General features: G+C 37.0%; 1 protein-coding gene across 5 annotated transcripts in view; it reads left to right on the top strand.

Moving 5' to 3' along the window:
• The window catches only part of hecw2a (HECT, C2 and WW domain containing E3 ubiquitin protein ligase 2a), a 335,739-nt gene that overhangs the window by 294,722 nt on the left and 19,215 nt on the right, over positions 1-21,802 (top strand). For 3 of the 5 annotated variants that reach the window (XM_043692900.1, XM_043692901.1, XM_043692902.1), the window contains 5 exons: positions 13,631-13,760; positions 18,177-18,323; positions 18,883-18,997; positions 19,087-19,172; positions 19,260-19,372. In XM_043692900.1, coding sequence (XP_043548835.1) covers positions 13,631-13,760; positions 18,177-18,323; positions 18,883-18,997; positions 19,087-19,172; positions 19,260-19,372 — 591 coding nt within the window. Of the gene's footprint in view, positions 1-13,630; positions 13,761-18,176; positions 18,324-18,882; positions 18,998-19,086; positions 19,173-19,259; positions 19,373-21,802 lie in introns of those variants that run through there. The other 2 variants (XM_043692903.1, XM_043692904.1) reach the window with 2 other exon arrangements.

Raw genomic sequence — 21,802 nt, 5'->3', positions numbered from 1 at the left:
CTATGTTCTATGAACGAAGAGACCTTGGCGTGCAGGTTCATAGCTCCTTGAAAGTAGAGTCACAGGTAGATAGGATAGTGAAGGAGGCATTTGGTATGCTTTCCTTTATTGGTCAGAGTATTGAGTACAAGAGCTGGGAGGTCATGTTGCAGCTGTACGTTGGTTATGCCACTTATGGACTAATGCATGCAATTCTGGTCTCCTTCCTATCGGAAGGATGTTGTGAAACTTTAAAGCGTTCAGAAAAGATTTACAAGCAAGTTGCCAGGGTTGGAGGATTTGAGTTATAGAGCGAGGTTGAATAGGCTAGGGCTTTTTTCCATGGAGCGTTGGAGGCTGAGTGGTGAGCTTATTGAGGTTTGAAGGGCATGGATAGGGTAAACAGACAAGGTCTTTTCCCTGGGATGGGGGGAGTCCAGAACTAAAGGGCATAGGTTTAGGGTGAGAGGGGACAGATATAAAAGAGACACGGAGAGGGTTGTGTACGTATGGAATGAGCTTCCAGGGGAAGTGGTGGAGGCTGGTTCAATTGCATCAGTTAAAAGGCATCTGGATGGGTATATGAATAGGAAGAGTTTGGAGGGATATGGGCCGGGTCCTGGCAGGTGGGACTAGATTGGGTTGGGATATCTAGTCGGCATGTACAAGTTGAACCGAAGGGCCTGTTTCTGTGCTGTACATCTCTGACTCTATTGAGCCGCACGGCTTGTTTCGACACTGTCGGGGTTCTAGACCTCTCTGCGTTCTATCTCCAAGACAACCTAGCCCACCGGGGATGACCCAGATCAAGACTAATGAATTATCAACCAATTTCAATATGTCCTATGATGTGCAAAGTACTTCCCTTGTTTATCCTTTGCTTTCAAACTTTTCTTTGATCTGCATCCCACATAAATAATTTATATCTATTATGAAGATAACTACCTACATCTCCTCTCTGCTAAGACTCAGAAAGGAGTTACACAGAGTTTAGTGTTTAACCACTTTTAACTGTGACCCAGTTTTTCATTCATTCATGGGATGTGGGTAGTGCTGGCTAGGTCAGCATTTATTGGCCTTCCCTAATTGCTTTTGAAAAGATGGCCATGAGCTGCTTTCTTGAACTGGTGCTGTCCATGTTGTGTAGGCACATCTACAGCACTCTTAGGGACGGAGTGCAAGAACTTTAATCCAGATATGAAGGTGATATAGTTCGAAGTCAGGATGGTGTATGGTTTGGAGGGGAAATTGCAGGGGCTGAGATTCCCATATAAATGCTGCTGGTAACATTCTAAATGATAGTGACGGAAGTCATCAATTTGGAAGAGGCTATCAAAGGAGCCTTGGTGAGTTGAACAAACACAGGCTGCCCTATGAATTTCAATCATTTTGTTGGTTTATCAGACTCCTACCATTATCCTACTTTTAAAACTTAGTTAAGGATGATTTCACTTTGACAAAATCATGTTGGCTGTGCGTGATCACCTTGAACTTATCCAAGTGCCCTGTTAGAATATTTTAACATTATCCTCATGACAGATGTTAAGCTAATCCATCTGTCGGTTCCTGCTTTCCACCTCCCTCCCTTTTTGATTAAAGAAGTTACCATAGCTGTTTTCCAATTGGAAAGGACCTACCCTGAATCTACTGAGCTTTAGAAAATTAAAAGCAATGCACCAATTATCTTGCCAGCAACTTCTTTTAAGACGTGAGGATAAAATTAAGACCCAAGGACTTGTCACCTCTCAGTTCCATCAATTTACTCCGTACTACTGCCCTAATAATTTTAATATTTTGAGTTCCTCCCTTCCTTTAAATTCCTCATTTATAGCTATATCCGGGATGTTATTTATTTGTTTTCTAGTGAGGAATGCAAATATCCGCAAAATATCTGTTCACTTTGCAATTCCTTTATCCTTCATTAATAATTCCCCAGACTCATTTTCTGTGAAATTTACACCTACTTTGTTAGCTGTTTTCTATTTTAAATATTTTAAGTAAGTTTGATAGCTCAGTGGTTAGTACTGCTGCCTCACAGCACCAGGGACCTGGGTTTGTTTCCAGTCTGTGTGGAGTTTGGACATTCTCACCGTGTCTGTGTGGGTTTCCTCCAGGTGCTCTGGTTTCCTTCCATGATCCAAAGATGTGCAGGTTAGGTGAATTGACCATGGGAAATTGCCCATAGTGTTCAGGGATGTGTACGTTAGGTGTATTAGTCAGGGAAAATGAAGCACAATAGGGTAGGGGATTGGATCAGTGTGGACTTGTTGGGCCAAGTGGCCTGTTTGCACACTGTAGGAGTTCTATGATTTACCTATCCATTTTTATATTTTTGGCTAACTTGCATTTCCTCCTTATTAATCTTTTAGTAATTCAATCTGTCTTTTTAATATTCTGTGCAGTCTTCTGATCTGCCACTTACTTTACACTATCATATATCTTTTCTGAGAGTTTGTTAGTATATTTGACTTTTTTCAGCTAACTATGGATGGTGGTTTTGCACCTTAGAGTTTTTCTTATTTGTTGAGTTGTATCTATGCTGTGGTTATGGAATATCCCCTTAAATGTTTGCCACTGCATCTCTGTTAACATATCCTAACTTTCCAGTTCACTTTTTCTAGCTCTGCTTTCATACCCTCATCATTGCCCTTATTTAAATTCAAAATAGCAGTCTTGGATCCACATTTTTGTCCTTTAAACCATATGTAAAATTCAATCATTTTCATAAGTTCAGTAATTAATCTTATTCCATACCTAAAATGCACCTCAGATATATACACATATTCATCATTGTTCCATATCCCTTTATACTCCTATCAAACAACAAAAATCTAATTACCCAGTCTTGAAATTGTCAGCAATCACAGCATTTTGAGATCCAATTGTTTCAAATGTCCATTGCCCGTTATATGAAAAATAATGTACAGGTATAGGTTTCACTCCTCAATAGCCTTACCTGAATTTTAACATTGCACCCCTCATTCTTAATATTTCTGTACTTATTGTCTCCTTAATATCCCAGGGAAGAAGCATTGTAGGAGCAGTAAAATTACTAAAGCTAAGTACAGCAAATGAAATCAGAAATAAAAAAACAGAGAATGCTGAAAATACTGTGCGTGTGGAGAGAGAAAAGGCAATGTTTTATTATTAGAGATGTCAGATTACAATGGTAATTATGAGAAAGGTTCTTAGTATCCCATTATGATTATATGGCTTCTTTTATATGGGATAATTTCCTCTATTGTTCAAGTTAACAATGGATGAAGGAGGTATACATTAGGGTCCAGTAATATGGTCCATTAGTGTTAATGGAATCAGAATTAACATTCAGTTACTGCTGTTGCATGAATGATGACAAGTAATTAATTAGTGATTGAAAAATATTGCAGTAAATTCCCACAGTTGGACATTTCGGAAGAAATAATTTGTTAATGCCTGTTTGAGGTGCCATTTCAGTAATAGGAAGAATAAGAAGATGCAATAGTGGCCTCATTGACAATAGCAGCATGATGATTGGTGGGAAAGGTGAGACAAATAAATAGACTAACAAGGAATTGCACAGGATCCCAGACTATCTTGGTGGGAAAATGCTACACTTACATACTATACACTAGAAACCAGCAAAGATGATTTAATAAAAAGCAAGAGAAATATGAGTATTAACGATCAAGAAATACTGAAACCAGCAGTAAAAGCTTCTACATGCGTATAAAAATGATGAGAATAGCTAAAGTAAATGTTGATCCCTTAGTGGGCGGCACGGTGGCACAGTGGTTAGCACTGCTGCCTCACAGCGCCAGAGACCCGGGTTCAATTCCCGACTCAGGCGACTGACTGTGTGGAGTTTGCACATTCTCCCCGTGTCTGCGTGGGTTTCCTCCGGGTGCTCTGGTTTCCTCCCACAGTCCAAAGATGTGCAGGTCAGGTGAATTGGCCATGCTAAATTGCCCGTAGTGTTAGGTTAAAGGGGTAAATGTAGGGGTATGGGTGGGTTGCGCTTCGGCGGGTCGGTGTGGACTTGTTGGGCCGAAGGGCCTGTTTCCACACTGTAAGTAATCTAATCTAATCTAATTGAGACTGAGGAATTAATAATGGACAGCAGGAAATGTTAGGTTTTAAACAAATATTTTAAATTTGCCTTCAAGCTAAAATACTCAAAAATAAAAATGCCAATAACTACAAAAGAATCAAAGCAAAATGAAGGGAGGAACTTGAAATGTGAAGGCAGATGGAAAATAATTGTTCATGGACTCTGCAATTTCCTGATAACCACTATGACCAGAGAAAAAAGTAGAAGAATAATTAATGGCACTAAGGCCTGACAATCCTTTATGGTCTGTATCTTAGGTTCCTAAAAGAAGTGGCTGCAGAATTAGTGGAAGCAATAGGTGTAATATTCCACAATTCCCTAGGAATGTCCAAACAGATTGGAAATCCAAAAATGTAATACCTCTATTCAAGAAAGCAGAGACCGAGAGCAGAAGACTGCAGCAAGGAAAAATAGAAATTGCTGGATAAACTCAGCAGGTTTGGCAGCATCTGTGGAAGGAAAACAGTTAATGTTTTGAGTCCAATGACTCTACTTCACAAACATATTGCATGAAGAAGGAAAATGTTCAAAATAGCCAGTTCAGGAGCAATAATAATAAAGCACTGCAATTGAACTATAATATAAACACAACTGAACACTCAGTTTAGAAAATGGGATTCCATTCTGCAGGGCAATAATCATGGTATTTGAATAGTTGATGAGCTAGTGTTTGATATTATTATCCTTTCAAATTATAGTTACCACTGTATCTAAGATTTCAAGATGAAATCCCATTCTAATCATCAATTTAAATCTGACATATATTTACCTGGCTTTGCTACTCGCTAAATTTACCCTGTAGATCTACTGTGTCCAGATCATCTCCATTTTGTCACTTGGACCCTACTGTTGATCTTTAGACTTGGCTTCACACTTTTCTATTATTTCTTATTTCCGCTATTTGTTCCATCATTGTTAATTTCTTTCTCTTCTCATTTCATATTCTAACTATTTTGGTCCCTTCCTGTGTGAATTTTATGAGAAAAAACTGATATATGTCAACTAATCAATTCAAAAGCAAGTTGTTGCTAGTCTGCATCAAATTTGATCAGTGATATTGCTTTGACCAGTTCATTTTAATAAACCAATAGCTTTAAGATAACAGGAAATATGTTATTGCGGAACTGAAAAGATATATCTAATCACAATTTCTAGCATAAAATTCAAATATTCATCCCCAGTGAATCTTTCGATAAAAATGCAGATATACTTCTTCAAAACAAATCTTAAAAATAAATAGCTTGTCTCTGGATTTAGCTGTTGGAATTTCTATTACTTTCAGATGATTGACACACAAGATAGCACTTTGGTCTATCTCTGCATCAAATCTGTTTTATTCTGTTGGTTAACTCAGGTGAAATAATTATTAAACTATTTTGAGGAGTTTTTGACACTTCATTTTCAGCAGCAATGGTAGGAGAGGTCAGAAGAATTGTATCTGTTTAAGAAAAGAGATTTCAGCAATGACATTTTGAGAAGATGAGATTTTTGAACATTCTAGTGTGAGAATGTGTATTAAATTTGTGGAAATTTATTCAGGAACAAGAGACAGGTTCTGTCAATATCTATATCACTTGTCGCTCCATTTCACTTGGTCCTGGGGAATGAAAATGATCATGTAATGGTGATCAGTCTGGGATCATCATTATGATCAACTACTTAATCAAATAGCACATCGAGCAGCTTCACTGATTTGGAATCTAATTATAGCACTAGAATTACAGTGGTCAAAAATATTCTTTAATTAGTTCAGATCTCATGGCTTTAGGCCCATTTCTTTAAATTAAAATTAGATTGGCTCATGGTAACTTAAACTTAATGTGGTCTGTCTCAGATTTTACAATAAAGGCTGCTCTCAATCATTAATCTTTTAGAAAATTATTAAATAGAGAATAAGAGAGCAGAGAACACATGTACTACAGGTTCAAGAGCATAAGCCTTTTAACCATAGTTCACAATTATAAAAGCAGGATTGTAGTACAGTCTCAACATTGTGTACAATCTGTTATTTACATGATATATCATTTAAAATTTATGTAAGATCTTCTTGCCCATCCTGTCCTTTGCACACCATGAGTCACTTAAAGTTGGCATGCAGGTAGTGTAAGCAATCAGGAAGAAAATGTCATGTTTTCCTTCAATGTAAAATGATTTGCATACAGGGTAAAGATATGTTACCACAGTTGCACAAAGCCTTGGTGAGACCTCACCTAAAGTATTGTGTACAATTTTGGTTTCCTTACCTAAGGAAAGATGTAATTGCCGTAGAGGAGTGCATCAGCTAACACACTAGATTATTCCCTGGATTGGTGAGATTGGACAAATTGGGTCTTTGCTCCTTAGAGTTTTGAAGAATGAGAGTGACGTTTTGGAAACTTATAGAATCTTACTACAGTGGATATAGATAAGATGTTTCTCTTGGTTGGTGCGTGTAAACTTATGAAAAATAATCTCAGGATAAGGGTTTGGCTATTTGAAAGTGAGACAAGGAGGAAATTTGTTCCCTCAGAGGTTGATGAATCATTGGGGTTCTCTATCCCAGAACCTATGGAAGGTCAATCTTGGAGCATATTCAAGATGAAAATAAATAGATTTCTGGAATCTAATAATATTAAGGGATATCAAGATAATGCAGGAAAGTGGCATTGTGGTAGATGATCAGCTGTGAATTAATTAAATGGCAGAGTAGGCTTGATGGGCTGAATGGCCCACTCATACTCCCATGTCCAGCCGTTGTCTTTTCATGTCACAGTGGCAGGATTGCTTGATTAGCTAAAGTAAGTTTGGTTCTAGAGAGGTGGAAATGTTCCTGATCTCTATGTTAACCTCTTCAAAAGTGCAAATATGTAGACGTCACTTAGAACAAGATCAGCCTTATCTTGGTGAAACCTCATCTTAGCTCAGTCCTAAATGATAGTGACTTCGCTGAGATAGTTAAAGCCAACTAGAATTAGGTGAGGAATCCAAACTTTTAGAAAAGATTTGAGATAAAATTACAAGAAAAAAAATGGAAGAATAATACAAAGGTATTTTCTGTATGACTAGAAAACACCTGTTTCAGATGAGACAACTGTTTGTCTTCTGTGAAAATTTACCCATGGATTGTCAAAATATAAGTCTCAGTCTTCCAAGGGGCAGTAGTCATCACTAGAATGCTAATCAATGAGAGTATTCTACTGGCCCAACTCTGCTCCGCATTGCATGTCCAGGTCCTTTGAGCTAGACATGCATCAGTGCTGCATCCATGGGGAAGCCCCTTTATGATACAGCAGAGTCAGGAAGAAGATAGATCATGTTCCCTTTTTATGACACCAGCTACTATACAATAAGCCCGGTTTGAAAGTTATTGAATTGGTGAGGTAGCATGTGGGTGAGGTGGAGGATTCCGGGGATTAGGTGGCAGACGTCAGTATGAATGATTGGGATGACAGTTCTGGAGTTATCCAGATGTTAGACTATGTTTTCTCTGTCTCAAATTTTCCTGAGAAACTATTCAGGCAGATATGTCAAAACTATCCAAAGTCTATGACTATAAACTCAGGGTCAAATTAGAAGCAATAATTTGTGCAGAAGAAATATTTGAAAGGTGTCAAGTGTGCTTGAAATGCATTTCAAATAATAATAAGATGCTACGAGCAGAAAAATATTTTTTAGTAATCTCACCATAGATATTTCTTAAAAATATTAATAACCAAGAAGGAAAGTTTAATTCTTCATCTACAGTTAAAAATGCACTCCTAATAGCTTTGATTCAAATCTTGATGAAATTTTCAATCTACGTCATTCTGTGGTTTCTTTTCAGTTGTACTCAAGATTTTTGACTTCTTTGCTTCAGATCACTCACATAATTCAGCCCTAGACCCCTACATCCCAGAAAGTATTTTCACTTGTCCTAGAATATCCAGGTGACAATAAGAAATTCTTTTTACAGTTGATTTCAGCTTCTAATTCTCGCCTCTGCCTTCTCACAATTCACCTCTTGTATTTCTGGAAACAGACCCATTTTGTCAAAGCTTTTCATTTTTCACTCATCAGAACAATTCTCACAATTACCATTTCAAGGGGAAAACCAGCATTTATACTGCATGAGAGGGGAATATTGATTGTTGGCAAGTTTTGCTTGGTAGAAGTATTATCATGTAGAATGTATTGATGAGTGATTATTGACACATAACAGCCAGGCTTTCTTTTAACTTTACATCAGGCATTTGACTCTCATTGGTCAGTGAATTGCTCTAAAAATAAACCAGTAAATGGCTGCCATCTATTTTATTGAGTTGAAACAGGCATAGGGTGTGTCCATATTTTTTCTCTGTGCAAAGTACAGGGTTTGTATAGTAATATACCTAGCTTCTAGTATACATAAATACAGCACAGTGTTTGCACATCTGACAATCCTAAATTCTTGTCACCATGATTCTTCACACATTCAGGATTATCTAGCAAATGTTGTCCATTTGCAGAATCACATCTAATGGTGAACACTGTGTTACGTGTTTTGCAAGTGCAGGCTATTTGGGAGTGGTCGGTACTTTACTTTGTTGCAAATAGCCAAAGGAATCTGATGCTTGATATGGTCCACCAGTCTTTAAGATATAATGCCAACATATTTGCCTTTTCTTCAAATAGTGACAAATTGAACACTATTAGTCCTTATATATGGATAATGTTTAATGTAAGCAATTGACCAAAAATGGCATCAAGGAGACCTGGCAAAACTGGAGTCAATGGGAATCAGTGGGTAAACTCTGCTGGTTAGAATCATACCTGTCACAAAGGAAGATGGTTATTGGAGGTCAGTCATCTCAGCTCCAGTACATCTCTGTATGAGTTTCTTCAGATAGTGTGCTAGGCTTTACCATCTTCAGCTGCTTCATCAATGACTATCCCATTATCATAAGGTCAGAAGTGGGGATGTTCAAAACCATTCGCGACTCCTCAGGTACTGAAACAGTCCATATTCAGGTACCTCTAGAGAATATCCAAGTTTGGGCTGACAAGTCACAAATGCCAAGAAATGACCATTACCAACAAGGGAGAATCTAACCATCACCCTTGACATTCAATGGCATAATCATTACTGAATTACCCACTATCAGCATTCTTGGGGTTACATTGACCAGAAGCTCATTGACCACAGCAGCACGTCAGAGGCTTAGATCCTGCAGCAAGTACATCACCTTCTAACTTCCCAAAGACTGTCCACTATCTCCAAGGCACAAATCAGGAGTGTGATGGAATACTCCCCAGTTGCCTGGATGAGTGCAGCTCCAACAAAACGCAAGAAGCTTAACACCATCTCAGAAAAATGGAGTCCATTTGACTGGCATCATATTCATGTTTACTCCCTCCATCACCGATGCTCAGTAGCAGCAGTATGTACTGACTTCAGAAATGCACTTTAGAAATTCACCAAAGATCCTCCGACAGCACCTTCCAAACCCAAGATCACTTCCAACTTGAAGGCCAAAGACAACAAATACACGGTAACCCCATCACCTTCCCTTTCAAATCACTCAACTTCCTGATTTGAAAATAGATCACCGTTCCTTCATTGTTGCTGGGTCAAAATTCAGCAACTCCCTCCTGAATGACATTGAGAGTTTATCTATAACAAATGGATTACAGTGGTCCAAGAAGGCAGCTCACCACCATCAGCAAGTAAGGATGGGCAAATAATTCTGGCCCTGCCAATGTTGCCCAAATCTTTGAGTGAATTTTTTAAAAATGCTCAATCTGAGTTCACTTGGACCATATTTGTTGTAGATCTCAACCAGGTTTTGATTCAAACATATATGGATTAACTGAATGCCAAAGGAGAAGAGAAAATAGCCACCCCTGACATCATAGTGAGATCCTATTGCTTAGGAAGTTAAGGAATTCTAAGTAAACACGTCAGTGGAACACAAAAGGAGTTCCTGTGGCTGGAATTACATGTGTCCCAAAGGAGGGTGTTTGTTATCACCTGAGGCCAATCATAACCTCCAGAACATAACTAAAGAGCTCTTCATGGGAGCATCCTTCCACCAAGCATTTTTAACCGAATCATCAATGTTCCCAATATCTTAAAATGGAATGTTATTTGATCATCTCTAATGCCAATAATGAAGCAGCCCAAGATTGCAAACAATGGGACCTAGATAATACTTCAGGCTTGAGAGACAAATGATGTGCAGCATTTGCAAGAATGCACTATGTAGTCACAGTCTTTGGGATGAAAAATCTCTGCTGGTTTTCCCTTGACCTTTAATAGTGCAAATATGCCTGAATTTTCTATTATAAACATTTTCAGGATCACAACTGATCAGAAACTGAACTTTACCAACTGTATCAATGTCATGGCCATTAGAAAGGAATAGAGTTTGGGGACTGTTAATGAGTCACTCACCTTCTTAACTCTAAAAGCCTAAACTTTGTCCACAAGGTTCAAGTAAGAATCATGATAAAATAGATTCCACTCACCTGAATAGATTCCAAACAACACTTGAATATAATAGTTTGTTGATCAAAGTCAATTTTGACTGTAAATGATTCCACCTATAAGAGGTTTTAGCATTCATTGTACCTTGTTGACAGCATCTATATGCCATCATCTGTACAGCGTAAAAATAACAAGGATGTGAGAAATTGTTGGCCCGCTGCTATGCTAGCACTTGAGTGAGATTTCATGAAGTCAAACTGGAAAGCAAATAAACAAATGCAACTGTTTATTAGTGAAGCAAGAATGGTGAATTGTTGTTTCATATCCAGTGAAAAGATTAAGCTGAATCTTATTTGAGTCATTGCATTTCCGATTATATTTTTTGCCCCCAGAGTTGGCGCTCTGATTGCTGGCAAAAGCAGGCTTCATCAAAGTATTGATCCATCAGTAATTGAAATTGTTTGCAGGCAATGTAGCAGATTATTATAAGTTGCAGCTTCCCTCCAACATAGAGTCAGAAATGTGGATGTTCATTGATGAGTGCATAGTGTTAAGTTTCATTCACAATTTCTCTGATAATGAAGCAGCAAGCAGCAAGGCATGAACAACATTCAAGCTTAAGTTGGTCAATAGGAAGTAACATTCACACCATTACCAAGTTCCAGGAGAGAATCTAATAATCTCCCTTGTCACTCAGTGGCATCATTATAGCTGAATCCCCCACTTTCCTTTCTTGACTGTTACGTTTGTGTTTCCTTTTTGTGGAAAAATGTATTGATGTGCAGAAGAAGTTGAAAGTCCAGTCAATCCAGAAGAGAGCAGGTCTGGAATTTGCTGTAATATCATATACTAAAGGACGTTAAGGATTGAATGAAGGAAAACAACATTTTTGGATTCTTGGCTGCCGGCCCAGCACTGAATCTGATACTTCTTTAGTCATAGAGTCATGTCTATGCTGACCAACAAAAAACAAACTATACTGATCACACTTACCTGCACATAGTCCATAGCCGACCATGCCCAGGAATTTTAAGTGCTCATCCTATACTTCTTAAATGTTGTATCACAGTCAACATCCTGGTGAATCTCCTGTGTTCCCTTTCCAATACAATCACATCCTTCCAATAGTGCGGCGACCAGAATTGCACAGAGTATTCCATCTATGACTTGACAAATGTTTTACAAAGTTGCAACAAAACTTTCTTGCTCTTATATTCTCTGTCCCAGTTAATAAAAATAAGCATTCTGTATGCCTTCTTCACCAACCTGTCTACTTCAACTATGACCTTCAGGTATCTATAGACTTGTACATCATAGTCCCTTTGTTGCTCAGTAATCCCTAGAGACTATCATTCAGTATATATATTCTTCTCTTATTAGACCTCACAAAATGCATCTTCTTGCACTTATTTGGATTAAATTCTATCTGCCATTGCCTGAGACCATCCTCTTCACTATCAACAACATCCCTAGTTTTGTGTCATCTGCAATATCCTTTAATGTAACTGTGTAGTGAGTTTACAAATTCCTGCTTTGAGAAGAATTTGGTTTCTAATTTGTTTTGAGGTTGAAGTAGCACCTGAGAAAATCTCAGAAAGAGACATAAAAAACAGAATTTTTCGTTAAAGTTTGGAATGCCCTGCTTCAAATCGCAATTGAAAGTAATCGTAAATGTTAAATATGAGAATAATAAAATGTTTCTTAACTAGAAATATTAAGGATGTAGATAATGGTATGGATATGGAGTTAGGTTCAGGTTAACTATAATCGCTTTGAATGGCAGAAGCACTTGAGGGGTTAAATGGCCCGTCACTGTTGTTTCTCAGTTTTGCATGAAAGTTGGAGACTCTTTGATTTTGAAATTGGTACAAAAGACGAACTGAGATGGGAACCTTTGCCATTTCACTGATCTGAGAGGTTAATCCCATTGTACATAGATTTGTAAAATTACATTCAGAATGTTTATTTAAATAAACTGAAGTTTATTTTAAAATTTGAGTTTCCTGCTATAAGATGTATGTGTGAGATGCAATAAAATGGAATTTGTGTTACGATTGTTTCACTTTATAATAGATGTCATAGAGTCATAGAGATGTACAGCATGGCAACAGACCCTTCGGTCCAACTCGTCCATGCCGACCAGATATCCCAACCCAATCTAGTCCCACCTGCCAGCATCCGGCCCATATCATCTATAAGGTCATCCCTCAGCCTCTGCGCTCCAGGGAAAACAGTCCCAGCCTGTTCAATCTCTCCCTATAGCTACAATCCTCCAACCCTGGCAACATCCTTGTAAATCTTTTCTGAACCCTTTCAAGTTTCACAACATCTTTTTCGATAGGAAGGAGACCAGAATTGCATGCAATATTCCAACAGTGGCCTAACCAATGTCCTGGAAACCTTGCTTTATAATCGGATTATCCTTCCTTCTCAATATTGATTTTGAGAAAAACAATATTCACCCACTGCTATTACCACCTTTCTTGTATTCAAAGTATACTTTTTCAAATCAATGCGGTTATGCCATTTTATTACATGGTCTTGGAGACCATAAAAAGTTCTTGTATTTTGCAGGTTTGTAAGAGTTTGTTTTGTTTCTGCTGAGATGAGGGTCATAGTTTATGCTTCGGCTGGTTAGTGTCAATAGCTTTATGTTAAGAACTGATTGACAGTTGAGATAGCTTGAACTTGCAAATGCCATATGAAACACATTAAAAACTAACACACAAATTGATCAAGGTATTCTCAATGATAGCAATAAGCCTAGAAGATAGTAATGTAGTGAAAATACAATATTCGATGTTAAAAAGAACCAGGGGTTTTTAATGATTTTGTATCATAAAATACCAAGTGGAAGTTTATATCTGCATGACATTTTTCTATTTGCCTGTATACCTAATCATGTAATTTGTTATTTTAATCATTGTTGAAATGAAAGATCCTTTAGAGGCTATTATCAGAAAATACTGGTATTTTAGTATTTGGATGCTTTAGCACCTTATAACAGTTTTGCTGGAATAATCTTCCAGTATATGCATAAGTGTGACTGAGCTGATTACTAAATAATGTTATGGTGATACTGTTTAATTGACTTATTGAGCATATTGGACATTCCCTACGTGTTTGCCTGTTCTTGCCAGATCCTGTGATCTGAGTGACCTGGAATATTTGGATGAGGAATTTCATCAGAGTCTGCAGTGGATGAAAGACAATGACATCAATGATATTTTAGACCTAACATTTACTGTGAATGAAGAGGTCTTTGGTCAGGTGGGCTAAATGGGTGAAGTTTCTTAAAACCTCAATGATTTTTGGGTATCAAATAATTGTTTTACGATTTCTATGCTGAATAGAAAAAGAAATTTCCTTAAGAAAAATAAAAACATGTTATTTTATGAACGACACATTTATAAAGTATACTTGATGACAGATTGCTGATTTTGCAAATTTGTGTTCACACAACACAGTTATTTTCTTCTTTTATGCTATTAGTTTCTTAAATGATTCAATCATAGCTAGCTCCTCCCTGGGCCTTTTCTCTAACCTATTCCACAACTCTATTAATGTACTTGACATATATCTTCACATATGAAAGTGTACTCTGACAATTTAAACCCATCTTAGTGAATACCTTGCCTGAAATAATTTGCCAATTGCTTCATAATTTCATTAAATTCAATTTGGACATCCTGGAACAAAACCAACTTTTAAAAAATAATTTTCTTGAAAATTAGAGTTTTGACCTTGAGAACCATCTTTGTTTCCTTTTGTATTCTGTCAAGGGCAATAACTAGATGACTGCAAACACACAGGCGATCAGAACAATATTTAACTCATTAACAATATAATCTATTTTGAGTAATACTGTGCTAATGAAACCAAGTATCTCATATATTGTACAAAAAATAGTTTTCCTGAATCTGACCTATATCTGTAAATAAACAGCGTATCCAGTGCTTAATGTCCCTATATTTAATAATGAAGATCCTAAACAGCCACTAAGTGGCTTTGACAGATGAACATTGTGCTTTGCAGTATCAAGCTCAATTAAACCACTTGACATCTTACATGATAATAAAATTAAATATGAAAACATGATGTTATTAAAGTTAAACAAAACTATTCAACCAATAATTTCTGACAAATCAGTGTGACTCTTATAAATACCTAATAGTTTTGAGCTGGTTACTGAGATGTGAAAATGAAAAAAAATCAAGTCCTGATCTTATTTGAAGAAAACTGAACTGTTGCGCTTGGTTTTATGTGAACCATTCTGGGATATGTTTCTTTATTTCATATTTAGCTGGGTAGAATTACACTCTATAAAGCTTATTATTGCCATTGCGGATACTGGGATGTAATAAAAGTGACTCCAATGTCTGCCAAATATGCACGAACCATCCTCAGTTTGATTCCTAACCAGAACATCTCTTGACAGTATCTTCACTAAGACTATTTGAGTAGTTTTGATTAAAAACATTATTTAACAGACATGGAATAAAGTACATTTTGTAGGATAATTCTCATCCAACTTTCAGACTGCAAGAAGTCAGACAACAACCACTTTACCCCAATTCTTTGACCTGCAACCTTGAGGGCCCTGCTAGAATTGCAAGGTCATGCAATATGCTATTTTATTCATTGGCACAAATCACTACAGGACTGTGTGGCTAACATTTTCTTTGATCAATCTAAAAATGTTGTGAATAATTTAAGGTCTAGGAAATAAAAATCATAACTTTTTCAATCTACTGAGTCATTTCTTCATTTCATTTCAGAATTGTCCCTCCTTTTTTAATTTAACTGTTTTGTGTATTTTATCCTTCTGTCATGGAACACCATATTCATGAGGGCAAATGTTATTAATTGCCTTAGAATATAGATGTAGAAATTTTGGAGGAAATAAGAAGTTATTACATGAGACAGCACCAAATTTACATTTAAGCTGAAAATTGAGATGATTTTTGTTGAATGAATGATAATTCAATTTAAAAGTTAATCATCCACTGTCCCGGATTATCAATCTAACCTCCACCCCATTCAGCTGCTATCACCACCCCAGCAACTAGATTCACATTTTAAAAATGGTTTATTTGACTATGAAATAATTCAAATATAAGTGTAGTATTCACCACTAAAGTTAAACTAAAATGCTTTAGATATGTAGCATTTAATCTAAGAAACCAAACATCAAGTTAATTATTTTTCATCTTAATTATAAACAAAATGATTGTACAAAATCTTCTGGGGATTGGTTGATTTAGTTGGCTGGATAACTGGTTTCCAATGCAGAATGATGCCAACAGCACAGGTTCAATTCTCACACTGACTGAAGATACCATGGAAGTCCCACCTTCTCAACTTTGACCCTCACCTGAAGTATGGTGACCCTCAGGTTAAACTATCACCAGTCATCTCATCTTCAGACTAGGTAGTTCACAGCCTTCTGGACTTAATATTGAGTTCAACACTTTTAAATTATGAACCAACTCCCATTTCTTCCCTTTCCTTTAGTTTGTTATCATGTCTTTCCCTCCTCCAATCCCATTTACTGTCCTCTCAAGTCTAGCAGGAGACGCATCGTTGTTCCGCCATTCTCACATACCAATCACTTAATTTGAATTATCAACATCTTTTCTCCATCAGCACCCTATATCCACAACTCCCACCCACACCCCTCCCAAACTGTAGCATAAATGCTGTCCCGTCTACACTTTACTTTCAGCTCTGATGAAGAGTCATCTGGACTCGAAACGTTTGTTTGCTCACTCTCCTTGGATGCTGTCTGACCCACTGTGATCTCTAGCATTTGTTGTTTTCAGTGCAAAATCCAGCATCTGCAGTAATTTGTTCTTACCAGTCCTCTCTCTCTCTCTCTCACTCTCTCTAATGAGAGGGTAGGTCTGTGGTTCTCTGGGAATTTGGTGATTTTACCTTCTTAAATTTTTGCAGACATTAAATATTAATCTTCATCTCCTAACTAAAATGAGGCTGATTACTCATATGCACTACAATGCCACAATGCCACTTTTATTTCTGCTACATACATACAATGCCTTATTATATGTAGCAATTTTATTTTTGCATATGAATTCTTGGTGAAAAAGATTTTACATTTGTTTTTGTAGAAACAGTCGGGATGATATTTCAAAATAAATGATTTGATTTTTAGCATATGTTAACAAAACTGACAGACTTTTATATAAACAAGTAAACTTAACAACTGACTTATTCCGAGGTTCTGGCATGACTAATAAACCAAACTAAAATAGCCTTTTGTACCTTAATGTGTAGAGTTTGATGGTTTCCAAACTAGTAGTAATCCATTTCATTTATACTGATTTTAGTTTTTCTGCCAAACCTTCTGACCAATGTATAATGTTCATGTGGTGGTTCTCACATCTGAATAATTTGTTTATCCCATTGAAGGGACCCAATTTAAATTCAAAAGCCCCTTCACTTTCTCATAGATAAAACTGATCTCAGATTTTTTTAAAAATTAGAGATTTGGGGAATTTTAAATCTGAACGATATAAAGTTCATAAGCTCCTTTATAATCACAGCTTCCCAGGGATGTGGGCATGATAGTAATGAGATAATAGATAAACTGTTCAATAAAATAATGTCTAATCCTTGCCAGTAGGTAAGATAAATCTTCAAAGGTACTCTGACTTACGTTTTGAACATTCGCACTTGCGAATAATTTTGTTTTAAAATACCACTCCTCTGGCCAGAGGATAAAAGTACAGCACATACTGTATGCCAATCAACCTGACCTCCTCATTACCAGGTTATGCTTGTTACCTAATTATAATCTATTCCCTACACCATACTGCACTTCATTTTTAACTTGCTTCGTCATGTAATTAGAACACGATGCTGTAATATCTTTAAATAGAGTTTATAGTCTACAAAGTGTTTCCTCATTTATTATATTAATACAGTCCAGATTAATCCATTGAAGAATTATTACATACTTTTAAGCTTTTTTATACTTTTTTGTTAGACTATAATAAATACGAAGTGGCCATTTGACCCTCTGACCCAGATTCACTATTCAGCAAAATCATGGATGATCTTCTACCTCAACTCCACTTTCCTATATTGCCCCTTCATTTCCTTAGTACCCAAAATTCTAATGATTTACAAAGTGATTGGATTATAAGAGTAAAAATGTTGTCTTGAATTTACTCAGCTCTTGGACATGCTATACTTTCATTGGATTCCCTGCAATAAATCCACATTAGTTCTGCTATAGATCCCTGTTTTCTTTCTTTCTGTTTCTTAAGTGTACCCACAACACCCACAATCGTAACACAACCACAAACAGCTCAGTCTCACGAGATGAGCTATTTAAAAAGAATTAATAAGCTAAATTCTTGATCAAATATGAACATGTGACTGAAATCTATCTTTTTGTTAATTGACAAGCACTTGGTTAGAGCTTAAACTTTGGTGATTTTTTTACTTCCAATGTTTTTAATTTAAAATGTTTGTAATCTGAATATTTAGTTTCATGCTATATTATCAACTTAATCTTGAGTGACTATATCTTCACAATTACTACTTCACAATTCTATATGTTTTGATGCCTATATTTAGAACTGTTAAGGTAAATAATATTACAGTTTTTCAATTATCTGAAATTAATTTCTTCAAGAAATGATTGATTTTTTTTTGGAATAGATTACAGAGAGAGAACTGAAGCCAGGTGGAGCAAACATCCCTGTTGTAGAAAAAAACAAGAAAGAATACATTGAAAAAATGGTAAAATGGCGCATTGAGAGAGGTGTTGTGCAACAAACAGAAAGTTTAGTACGTGGCTTCTATGAGGTAAGGATGGCAGATACACAATATATACAATAAAAATAAAGGAATGTTGATAATTTGACAATTGTTCTTGCCAAAATATTTCATTTTATACAAATAATTGTTGGGATAGACCATGTCAAATTTATCTAACTTTATTTGAATAATTACTGGCTATCATACAACAAGCCTTGCATAAATTGTCTTGTCTTTTTTTTCTTTGAAGTAGCAAATAAATTTGTATCCCTAGAAAAAGAATAGGGAAAGTGAAAAATATAGGGTGGCACAGAAGTATTTTACTGTTTCCCTTTGATATGGGGTCTTGATAGGAAGAAAGGCCAAAACCATCTTTCATAATAAAACATAAAGAATAATGTTTTAGGGGATCCAGAGGGGTAGAAATCGTTAATGAAAATATGCTAATAGACACAATATCTTAATTTACCTTCACTCTATCCAAGGTCAAATTAAACTCATTGGCTCCAACTACATGGATGCAAGTTCAAACTAGAATTCAGGATAACTTTCAGATGTTAGTTTAATTGGTGTTATGCTTTTATTTAATAACAGTTCCTTATTCTAGGTGGTGGATGCTCGGCTTGTTTCTGTGTTTGATGCACGGGAATTAGAATTAGTGATTGCTGGCACAGCAGAGATTGATTTAAGTGACTGGAGAAACAATACAGAGTATAGAGGAGGTGAGATGATTTGGATTATTTTAATCTTGTTATTGGTTTAATGTGTTAAAAACTCAGCATCTTATATATGTTCATTTATTATCCCAAAGGGTACCATGACAATCATATAGTGATCAGGTGGTTTTGGGCTGCAGTTGAAAGATTCAACAATGAGCAGAGACTAAGATTGTTACAGGTACAGTTAAACCAATTACCTCACTGAGGTATTCTATAAGCACCTGTATATCCACTAATGCTATCTAAGACTCTACTTCTTTGCTAGTTTGTCACAGGTACATCAAGTATACCCTATGAAGGCTTTGCATCGTTACGTGGCAGCAATGGACCCCGAAGATTTTGTATTGAGAAATGGGGTAAAATTACCTCACTTCCGAGGTATGTGCAGCACAATGCAGTCAGCATTTACTCTTCCATTGTTGTGTCAGCATTCACAGATGTAAAATATAACTTATTTTGTTTATTATAATGTTTCTATCTGTCCTGTGATCTTACCACAGAATTTGATTAGATTATCTGCTTTGCAGTGGTTGTTAGGTGTTAAGGCCATGTGTTTTGCTTGGATAGCATTCTTGGTGCTTTGCCTGAATTAAGAAAAAGGCATGCCATATACTTCCAACATACATCATGTTGGGTAGATCACTAGCCTGGGTGTGTCAGATGCACCAGAATGTGTTGGTTTGTGGCATCAATCAGCTGATTGGTGGATATTTTTGAAGCACATCATTCTGCACTGAACAGGTTCCCCTCCCTCCCAGCGAGTGCTATTTAAAAGGCGTGTAACTTGTGTATGTGCTGTTTTTGATTTCTTCTACTGTGACGACATTTGTGCAAATATTGTAACTTGTTTGTGGATATCTTTGTTTAATTAAGTTTGTAACTTATGTATGTGGTGCTTTTGATTTCTTCTACTGTGACAACATTTGTAGAAATACTGTAGCTTGTTTGTGGATGTCTTTAGTGCATACCTTCAAGGAGGATAGAAATTTTGTTAACCTGTGCGCATGAATTCTGCAAGAATTGTGGGAGCTAAAGTTACAGTGGCAAGAATTGGAGCAGAGACGAGTGTGGCAAAGTTCTGAAGAGAGGGAGGATGAGGAAGACTTTCTACAGATAGCTTTACTCATCTTGGCTTCTCAGGGAGAACTAATCGTATCTTGCCTCGGATGAGAGCAATACTTGAGCTTCCAAGAAAAGCCAGAATGCATAGAAACACATTTCCTCCTCTGCACTTGGCTGACAGTGCTCCTTCTTCTATCCAGCCATGCGAGGATAAAAACAAAAGCCAATAAAATTCCAGAAACATCATGAACCAGATAATCAGCATTCAAAAACAACGGTTACACTGCCTGAGCCTTTCAAGTGGAGCCATCAGGTACTTATTGGGATGTATCTCCAAGTCTATTATCTCCAAATCTCCATAACATCACCATCGTGAGTACACAGTCATCGGTATTGGACATCTGGGAGCCATTTCCAGGGTGGAACATATAGAGATGAAGGAGGAGGTGGCTTTTTGTAACACCCCTGTGAAGCACTTTGGGATGATTCAATATATTAAGGACACTATTTAAATGCAGGTTGTTACTGAGGAGAAGGAGAAGGTGGTATATTCCATAGGGTGGCATGCACAAATTTGAATTGCTAAACAGGGAGGCCTGTCCTACATCACTTCCATTTGGCATCCTGCCAAGACAGTGTTTTAAAAAATTCTCAAGGTCAGGTTCGTAGGAGAGTAGTCTGACACAGAACAAACGACCAAGAGGCGAGTCTGCTAGAATATGAGCATTTTATTCCCCGCAGCGTCGCCACAACCAGGTCTCATACTTACAACGGGTCTGGCTTATACTCACTCTACATGTTACCGGAACTGGGAGCCGTCAGTTCTCGTAGAGCGGTTGCCAACAACCCACGCTCGGCGGTTAAACGTAACCCCGGAGCAGACTCACCGAACTGGAGACTTTTCCAGCTGATATACTCTTTTCCAGATATAAACATTCATGTGAACAGCAGAGCAAGGCTAAAAAACACATTCCATTCTGGTTACATACAGATAAGAAGATTCACACGGGACTAAGCAACACCTCCATTCCGGTTAGATTCACACATGTATTGGGACATAATTTTTTAACCGTTTCACCACAGACAGGAACTCATTCTTTGCACGCAAGTTGTTCAGCCCTTTGGAATGTCTGCACCTTGCCCTGTCACTATCATGCTTATGAGGTAGGTAGACAAACTTTGTCTTGTCAATGCATTTAAATGAACATGAGAACACCTCAAACTGTAACTGCCTACCGACAAATAAAAATCTGGGCAAATGGATTACATGCATTTTAGAAATTTTCAGATTTCAATTGGTAGAAAAACACAATGTTGAAATTTTACTAAGTTCAGGTTAAGCTTTATATTAATACATATCATTTACAGCACTGAAACAGGCCATTATTCAACTCAATTGCTCTGTTTCTGTTCCATACAAGTCTCCTTCTGCCTGATATAACATAACCCTATCTGCATATTCCTTTCTCCCTCATAGACTCATAGAGTCATACCTTGTAGAAGTAATTCCCCCCACATTCAAACAAACAGATTTCTCTTCGTAAAGAAGTTTCTCCTGACTTCCTTATTGGATTTATCAGTTTATAATTAGGTCGCTTAGTTTTGCAATACCCCGTGGTTTTGGATTTCCCATGAGGAGAAGCATTGTGCAGAATGTCGATTTCTTGAACTGCGCTGCATCTGGCTCAATGACCTTGGGATGTGTTCCTCATGAAACTGTGCCAGAGTGCTATTATAGTGAGTAGG

Source organism: Chiloscyllium plagiosum, chromosome 7 (genome assembly GCF_004010195.1).
Source record: "Chiloscyllium plagiosum isolate BGI_BamShark_2017 chromosome 7, ASM401019v2, whole genome shotgun sequence".
NCBI lineage: Eukaryota > Metazoa > Chordata > Chondrichthyes > Orectolobiformes > Hemiscylliidae > Chiloscyllium > Chiloscyllium plagiosum.
This window is presented reverse-complemented; position numbering and strand designations above follow the sequence as displayed.